The 9,420-nt window shown below is 37.6% G+C and overlaps 1 protein-coding gene across 1 annotated transcript in view; it reads right to left on the reverse strand.

Moving 5' to 3' along the window:
• Window positions 1-5,358: 5,358 nt before the first annotated feature.
• The window catches only part of LOC107553729 (STAGA complex 65 subunit gamma-like), a 7,683-nt gene continuing 3,621 nt past the window's right edge, over window positions 5,359-9,420 (reverse strand). The window contains exon 4 of the mRNA XM_016236044.1: window positions 5,359-6,250. Within this exon, the coding sequence (XP_016091530.1) occupies window positions 5,988-6,250 (263 nt within the window). The 3' untranslated portion in view covers window positions 5,359-5,987. The remainder of the gene's footprint in view (window positions 6,251-9,420) is intronic.

Genomic DNA, 9,420 nt, shown 5'->3' on the forward strand with positions numbered 1-9,420 from the left:
CGCTCTGCTAATCACATAATAGAAATCTTAAGTCACTCAATTTACCCCAATGAATGAGCCAAGCTCAAAATGTCTGCACTTCATGTCAAGCGGCCACTGAAAGCGATGAATTATCCATATTGCAACTGTAGTTTCACACAAAAGCCATTATAATTCTGTAGAGGTGGCGACTGACATGGATTTTTGAAGATCTGTAGAGAGGTTCTTCAGGAGCAACTCTAAACTCTTAGTTTTAAATGGAGGTAATCTATGGATCAGATAAAAAACTCTGTGCACGTTTCCTCACAGTGGGAGACACAGTAATGTATTCCATTGAGCTGGAGGGAACCTTTTCATGTGAGGGGGCAAATCATATGGTTATTATTCAGTGTTTGGCCATGTAAAGTGGTTCCTAAGGGGTGTGGGTGGGGGGATAAGAAATTGTACTAGCAGAGTTTTGAGCAAATATGGAAGCATTTAATGTACTGTAATGGAGTATCGGGTCTTCAAGTTCATAGTGAAAATGATGAAAAACTATAGTCGCTAAGCAAATCGAATCAACTCTGCAAATTCACAGAGAAAGAAAACTGCAATAGCCTTTGAACCCTAGTCATAATGGCCACATAAAATCAACCATTTTAAATGAGAACTCTGGTGCTGCTAAAACTTCTTATGCATCAGCAACTTACTATTACTACTTTCCTGCGGTTTTGATCATCTGTCTAGAAATACCAGCTGAGGATCTCAAAGTTACGGTGCACAGATCAATGAGAAGTCAGAAATACTCAATGCGGTATGACCTTTTGTCAGCACAAACGAACGTTTCTCATATATTCTTTTAAAGGTTAAGGGTAGTGATACTGCCCTTCAAATACAATGCAGCTCTACAAAAGAAGCCAATGAGCAATTAAACAGCCAGAGTGACACATTTCGTTTGAAATGTACACAGCCCAATGTGGTTTTGATGCTGAGACTAACATACTCATGTATTTTAGTGCTAGTAGGTATTGAGTCAGTACGGAAAAATCAGTCCCCCGAAGATTTCGAGTCTAATGCAAAATCAGGCAAACTCCAACTTGCATTTTGAAATGATGAACACAATTTTATGTCAAACCTGTGTTGATGTGTTTCCAGTTGAAACAGGAAGTTGGGACATATTTAAGATTTAAAGCCTGTTTACTCCAAGAACGATAACTATAACAATTATTTTATTACCGTATTGATCCGAATATGACAATGTTTTTTTCTTGGAAATACATCTGAAAAAACGCGGTCGTCTTATATTCAGGATCTAGACTTTGACATGCCAATAATACACCCACAACAATAGGTGGCAACAAATACGCATAAAACGAGTGTGCCATGAAATACGTTATGTAATGCGTTTTGTAAAGATTACGAGTAAAACCAAAAGAAAAAGAAACTCTTACAGCTGCATGAGTCGTGACTGTCATGTTAGCCTGATGGGACCAAACTCCCTTTGTGATTTTGAAACGTAAGACAGTACCCAGATTTGAAGACTACAGTAAGATTTAACTTCTACTGTTAATAAGATTTTGGTAGGCTACTATTAGATGGATAGCCTAAATATCCTAATTCAGATGGACTACCTGTTTTGTTTTTTTAATGGTATATCAAAGTGTATATTTTTTTTATGTGATTGTTGGTACATTTTACCAGTTTTTACCATACTTTCAAAACAAAAATTAAAATAGGAAAAATATGCAATATGAAAATAATTGAAGACAGAATGTGTTTTACTGAGAAAAAACAAGATTTGTTTTTTAAAAAGCCTTTTTCCAAAAGGTACATCTGGAAAAAGGGGGGTCGTCTTATAATCAGGGTCGTCTTATATTCGGGCCAATACAGTATTGTCACCAACATTCTATTTTTACTGTTCATCTGCTATTTGGAAATGGATTCTAATGATATTGTTCTTCTGTGTCATTATCATTGCAGTTGTAGTATGGACTCTACTATTCTTTTAAATCAAAGTATTTTACATGGTTACAATTTCGTATGAATTTGTACGATGTGATTTGTATGCAAATATAGTTTTTTTTAGAAGAAAGTATGAAGGTACACTCCAAACCCCACCCTTAAATCTGTACAAATTCATGTGAATTGCCCACCAGTTTTGAGAAATCTAAAATAGTTATGAATTGAGTGTTTTGGCAAAGACGAGAGATGAGAGTTGAGTGTTTGCTACCATGACTTGCTACTTGCTAATGTGGTCTTAAGGAGGGAACACTTCCATAACAGTGAGACTTGTGCAGCCGCAACTGGGCTTGTCAATGCTCTGAATGAAGACCAAGAGTTTATACAGTATACTCATTCTTATGAATGAGAGAAAGTCCAACATTTCATTGGTGATTTCAAATATGACATTTAATCGTAAGCTTGGTGAACAGCTTTGGAGATTTTGACGTTTCCCTTTCAAAGATATAGAGCTCTACTCCCATGACTGAAAGAGATGCCCAAGAATTTCAAAGATGGCCACCGGGTGAAATGTCTTGCCTTGAAGGGACTTTAGAGAATGAAGATAAGGAGCAAAGACTGTGCAATGAGTTGTGTTGACAGAGTTTGGTAATTTAGAGAAGAGGCCCAACTTACGGATGTCACAGAGTTCATTCATAAAGAACAACACATGTCATTCGTGCACATCCGAGCATATGCACACTTTGTTCAGAGCAGCAACAATGTAATTAAGGTGTTTACATGTCTGTTTATTGTGATTAAAAGCACCATATACACCACATGGTTCTGCGATTATGAGCTCACATTTTTAAATAACATTTTTCAAATCCGGGACATGAACTGATCCATAAATGTTGTTTACACAACATCTCAGGTTGGCCCAGTGTGCATGTGCAGTCCTAAGCATGTAACTTAGGACAGTGACTGTTTCTATGCCAACCAGAGCTTCTATGAATTAATTATAAAGTATATTAGTGCCCACCCACTTCTTGAGTGGCGTTTGCTCCAGAATAATTTTAAAACATCGTTGTTAAAGGGTTATACACAATGAACCAAGCCAACAGCTACAAGGCGAATCACAAAATTACAAACTTTTTGGTACCACTTTATTTCAATAGTCCACTTTAGACATTCTATTAACAGCAAGTAACTTTGCAACTACATGTCAACTAGCAGTTAGTAGAGTATTAGTAGACTATCTGCTTAATATCTTCTAACACTTTCTTTGTCAACATTACTAACCCTAAACCTACCCTAACAATCTACTCTGAGACTTAGTAGACATGTAGTTGCAAATTAATGAGAATTAGTTGACATGTAGTTACAAAGTTACTTACAGTTAGTAGAATGTCTAAACTGGATTATCGAAATAAAGTGTAACCAACTTTTTTTGTCTTTCCAAAAAGACAAGACTTAGATTTATAAAGAGAAAAAAATGTCAAGAATCATTGCAAGTGACATAATCAGATTATAAACATAAAATCATTCATTTAAAGTTGTTGATTCTATTTATAGAATCAATATATTTTAAGTTTATTGCAAAATAAGCATAAATATACAAATATGTATAAAGGATTTTGACAGCATAGCAAGACTGAGTTGATTACCTCATATACACGGTGCATCACTGGCCATTCCCTGCAAACTCTTTTGGCTTCATTTACTTATCGGGACTCTCCGATTGGTGGAATTTTCTGTACATTTTCATGGGTGATGTAGTTTTTCGTCATGAATTCAGCTGTTAAACACGCCTATTTTAAAAATGTGTTCAACCTCAGAACTCACAGTAGGTCTGTGGTTGAACCCAATGTAGGTTTTATGAGGTTTTTATCATTAAACATCAATTTCCAAAGTTTTTACTTTCAGAATCTGACTGTTACACTCTATTGGTGAGTGGCTGTTTTATTTAGAAGGCGGGGCTTATCACTCTATACAAAGTAACTGCTTGTGAAAAGGTAAAGGAAGTTGAAACATTTGAAACCCTGAATCATTGGCAAGCCTGAACATTTACACGAATGGTGTAAATTCTGAATCTGAACTACAAACTGAACTTTGATCTGTATGTTTAAATTTGTTGGCTGCAGTACAAGTAATTACCGTTTACGCCAGTAAAAGTCAAACTGACTTTTACACTTCACTCACAAGCATATATACTTGTAAGCATCGTCAAGCCTCATAGGTATAATTATCTGCTGGAGTTCTGAACATGTTTCCATTTAGTCAAAGGACTTAAAGGAAATCACAACTGCCACTAGAGATGGGTAAAATGGATTACTCTCTGTGCTCAAATACAGCTTGTTCACAAAGCAGGATGCTCAATAAAAGCAGTGGAATATCGAACACCTGGAATGAGGGTAAAACTGCAGTGTGGAAGTGGATGGAAATGTGACGGTATAATGCACTACTGCCCCCTGCTGTTTCTGTCTTCAAAACAGTATCTGGCAACAACATCCAATTAAACTGAAGATGAGGCTGGAATGAAGAAAGGTCTTCGGAGACGATTGTAATCAGCACAAGGACGGGAAACATAGTACTTTTTTAAGTTTGTCTGGAGTTTACTAAGAAGATCAGAAGAAAAAAAGTGCATTACAAAAAATGATCACACAAACAGATTCATAAATGGTGTTTTATTCATTACAAAACCATAGCTGTGGAAAGAATCATTTTCAAAATTTAAGATGTCTTATTTGTTAGTTTAGAACAACCCCAACCCTGGTCCTGGAGGCACCCCAACACTGCACATTTTGCATGTCTCCTTTCTCTGACACACCAATTTCAGGTCTCTACTAATGAGCTGATGATCTGAATCAGGTGTGTTTGATTAAGGAGACATGCAAAACATGCAGTGTTGGGGTGCCTCCAGGACCAGGGTTGGGAACCACTGGTTTAGAAGGCCGCACACTCCAACTAATTTTAGGATGATTCTAACAAAACCTGTCAACAACATGTCCGGTCATTTAACTAAAGTAAAGTATAATTTTTTTTTTTAATTAAACGATTTAAATACAAAAGCACCACTTAAAAATGTGTCTGCAAGAACATTTTAAGTCCTTATTAGGGGTGGGTCAAATTATCATTTTGTGAAAAATGATCATGATATTGCAAGTACTGTAAATAAATGTTTTATGTACAGTACTACAATAATAAAAATATAATGAGAAATAGCAAGAACAATTAGATTTACAAATAAAATCAAAAGTAAATGCCCAGGCACTTCACAGGAATAACAGTTTGGGGTAAAATGTGATATTTCATCATGAAAATAATGTCACAATGCAGCTACAAATAGAACTCTGTTCGCAAATCAAGAGTTTTATTTCTTTTGATTTTTCATGAGACACTGACAGATGTGTGGTGGTGTGTGGATGTGTGGAGCTTGTGGTGTGAAGTCGCTTTTTGACCAACTAAAATAAAAACGCCCTTGAAGTGGCCACTGGAAGGCCATACCCATTCATTTAAGGATGCTGTGTGATAGCTATCCAGTCTCGGTTCCTCTTGATTGAGTCTCATAATGCACTGCTACCTGGTGAGTGTGAGGAGCTCAATTTACACTCAACCAGTATGTGTTTCGGAAAACAGTTTTGGCGCAGGTGGCTAGGAGACAATACCTCCACTGTGATGCCTGGGAGTGTACAGGTAATGAAATGGCCTGATTATATAACATGCAGATTTATGCATGCTGTAATTAATTTGCCATTACTCCTTGATTGATGTCCCTGTGTGTTTTGAAACAGACATCAGGCTATAATTACTCCCCATGTTGTGCTCCCTCCATTATTTCGTTACAATAAACAGATGCTAATTTTACCACAGCAAACAAGTAATTGTCCCGCTCAATAATTGGGTAAAACAGTGACCGTGTGCCATTTGCTTGGGGAGCATTCAAACTCGCACTTTATTTGTCGGTTTCATTTAATTTCACTAAAATCTTCCATTCAAAGGTAAGACATCTAGTCCCAACACAAGGTAATACTATGCATCACAATGACTGCGGTAGTGCTTTCAGTCTCTTTATTTAGACGGCAAACCCACTATACTTTTCTCATCCGCTTCTTTGGCCGCTGAGTGAAAGGGGATGTGCCCATGAGAGAATCTGGTGAATGGGACATGTAACTTCCTTCTGAACCTCCAGGAGATGGAGGGATGCCAGCCTCACTTATGGTGGACATGGGGCCCTCTTCAAAGACGTCGCTGCCCAGAACCCCATGACCCGATACCTGGCCCTCCTCACTGTCCTGAGGTTCCATTTTGACCTGGGCTAAATGCCACAAGGGAGAGCTGTTCCCTGCTGCTCCTATTGAAGAAAAAAATAATAATAATATGGATTATTACAAAGTTTCTGAATTATGCTTGTATTTAATTCTGGCCATTATGAAAATCCTTGCTCTTTCCCTTAATGGACAAGCCCAACCGACCACTTGAAATAAAACAGACTAGCTGTACTAAGCTTTCTTTTGAGCAAAATATCACAGTGGAGATTGTTAAACCTACATGTTTGCTGTTGTTTTCAAATTATCAAGCCTTTTATATCAGAGCAGAGAGCAAAAGTGCATGGTTGCCAGATTGGGAAGATTAATTCAAACACAGGGCACAAAATGCATCCATTTAAGTGAAAAGCTGATTGAGGGATTTAAACTCTTGACCTCCGGCAAACTCAAGCTTCAAAGCTTGTGGAGGCTTGTTAACGATCAAAGATAATGCACATTTCAAATAAATATGAAATGTTTTTTATGAAATGTTTTTTTTTAATATCACAGACGATTATGCTTAATTGAATGAGAGAAGAAGAAATCGTGATCACGAGTAATATACAATTTATCATGTAGCCCTAGAAAGGATTGCTTGCAAAATAGAACTGTTCATTAATGGACCATTAAATAATATCAACAGATAAAACATTTGATTTTAATAATGTATTTGTAAATGCTGGGGTTAACATTAAATAAGACTAATAAATGCTTTATTAGAATTTTTCATTGTTCATATTTACTAATGCACTTAACAAATGTTACCATATAGAACCTTATTGTAAATTGTACCAGTATTTTTAAGATAATGATATCAAAAAGACTGCAAAAACTAATACTAGCCTAACTAATGCAAATGAAAAGATCTAACGCAATTATTAAAGAATTAAACATTTAGGAATAAAATTAAAAATAAAGATACGACAAACAAAAAGACAACAGAACAAAGATAAAAAAGCCCTTGCAGTTCAAATGTAAAGTAATCAAATATCAATTAAAACACTACTTAATCTTCACTGTATGAGTTAAAACACTGACTCTTATTCAATCTATTGCATTTATTCAGTCATGAGAGCTGTAACGGGGCTGACGAGACGTGAGACGTGTGGATCCATCTGCACACTTTATTTAAAGAGACGTGGTAAACAGGCAGGGTCGAACAATGGCAAACAGGTATATGGCGGGCAAAAACACAAGAATAGTCCTAGGGCTAGCGTAGGTCACCGATCGGCAGACAGAATCACAGGGGCGAGACGAGAGGGAGAAATCCAGGAAAACAGGCAAGGCAAAACAAGGAAAACACGGAGACTCGGAAAGGGGTACAGGCTAAACAATACTCAGCAGAGAAAGGTGGTTAGAGTGGGTGTTATATAGTGAGTGAGGTGATTAGAAACAGCTGTGTGCAATGAGTGCAATCAGTGCAGTGTGTAAATCGTGCAAAGAATGATGGGATATGTAGTCCGGGGTGCTATGCAACAGTTTGTGTTGTGCGAGAGTCAATGTAATGGAAAGGGTGACCTCTGGTGGTGAATAAACGGAAGTCCATGGACCGAATTCGTGACAAGAGCAGAGCAGTTTTCTTTTTTTTTCTTTTGCTGTCACTTTAAGACCAAATGCACAGATCTAATATATTAATATTCATGTTTGCATTCACTTTACGACAACCAACTGTGTTTACATGAACACTTGTAGTGAGTTGAGTTCTCTTTCACACCTTATTGCATTAATGCATTTATGCATTAGTGTATAGTCTTCCAATCCAATGGAACAAACCAAAGCTTTAACCAAACAGATCACACAGAGGTGTATAGCAGACATTTTGCCAAAGATAAAGATAGAACATAGCTTAAAATTCAAACCAGAGATGGTTAAATTAGTCTATAGGATGAACACAATAAATTGAAGCTGTATAGATAAGAATATTATTAATGAGTGAAATACACTGGTAATAATAAGAAGGCCAGCAGTGGACTGCTGCATGCTAGATGTAAAACATAACTGATTTATTATTCAGGAACATCTGCAAATTTTAGCAAATTCGAGATGATGGCTTTATGCTTGACCGCCCTAAAATAACTCTCTGTATGTAGATGCACTGAACACGGTTACTAGAGACGCCTGATCAATAATAAGTATTTGTGCAGACAGCATGCTGCGTCTATACGGAAAACTTCCTCCAAGTTTTGTCTCAGCTCATCGCCAATACAGCTGCTTGTGTAACAAAAGCACCTCCTTCACCAATACATTTCAAAGAAAATCACGGTCGGACATCAAATTGCCTGCAGTGAGCAGTGTTCCTGTTATTATGCAGAATTCACATGTTGATTTAGGAGCTGTTGTGGACAGATCAAGGGACAACATTTTTCTAAAGTCTGTTGTTGTTGATTCTTTATGGTGTGCTGCTCACTCCCAAGCGTCTGGCAGAACAGACAGTAGAACAAACAGTAGAAAAAAGGCTCAACACATGGCTGGATGCCTGCATTCAATAATTCTAATCTAAAAGTTAAAGGGGTCACATGATGTTGCTAAAAAGAACATTATTTTGTGTATTTGGTGTAATGAAATGTGTTTATGTGGTTTAAGGTTCAAAAAACACATTATTTTCCACATACTGTACATTATTGTTGCTCCTCTATGCCCCGCCTTTCTGAAACGCGTCGATTTTTACAAAGCTCATCGGTCTGAAAAAGCGAGGTGTGCTCTGATTGGTCAGCTATCCAGTGCGTTGTGATTGGCCGAATTCCTCAAGCGTGTGACGGAAATGTTACGTCCCTCACCATATTGTGATACCTGCGGCAACCACATGTGACGACCCCGGGCTGGACTCCGCTTCGTTCACGGTGAAAGCCGATCCGGCGAAGAAGTTGAAGTATTTCCTCAGCGCCCAGCACGGATCAGCTCCAGGCATGACGAAGCAGATATCGTCCTCTTTTGGAAGGCCAAATAAAGTAGTTTCGCTTTCACAACGAAGCACACAGCGTCTTCACGACATGGCAGCGGCGGCAACAAAACTACAGCGAGAATAAAAGTTACGCCTTCTTTCTTTGCGCGAACATTTAGGCGGCGTTATGCAAATCTTCCCACATAGTGACGTAGGTATGTGGGGGCGTGTTAGAACGAGCCGTTTTAGGTAGGCGTGGTTGACTCTTAACTTTTATAAAGAATATCTCTTTGGATTTGAGACTTTAGTCTTTGCAACTTTACAGATCTTCTTTAT

Source organism: Sinocyclocheilus grahami, unplaced genomic scaffold, assembly GCF_001515645.1.
Source record: "Sinocyclocheilus grahami isolate Dianchi unplaced genomic scaffold, SAMN03320097.WGS_v1.1 scaffold479.1, whole genome shotgun sequence".
Lineage (NCBI taxonomy): Eukaryota > Metazoa > Chordata > Actinopteri > Cypriniformes > Cyprinidae > Sinocyclocheilus > Sinocyclocheilus grahami.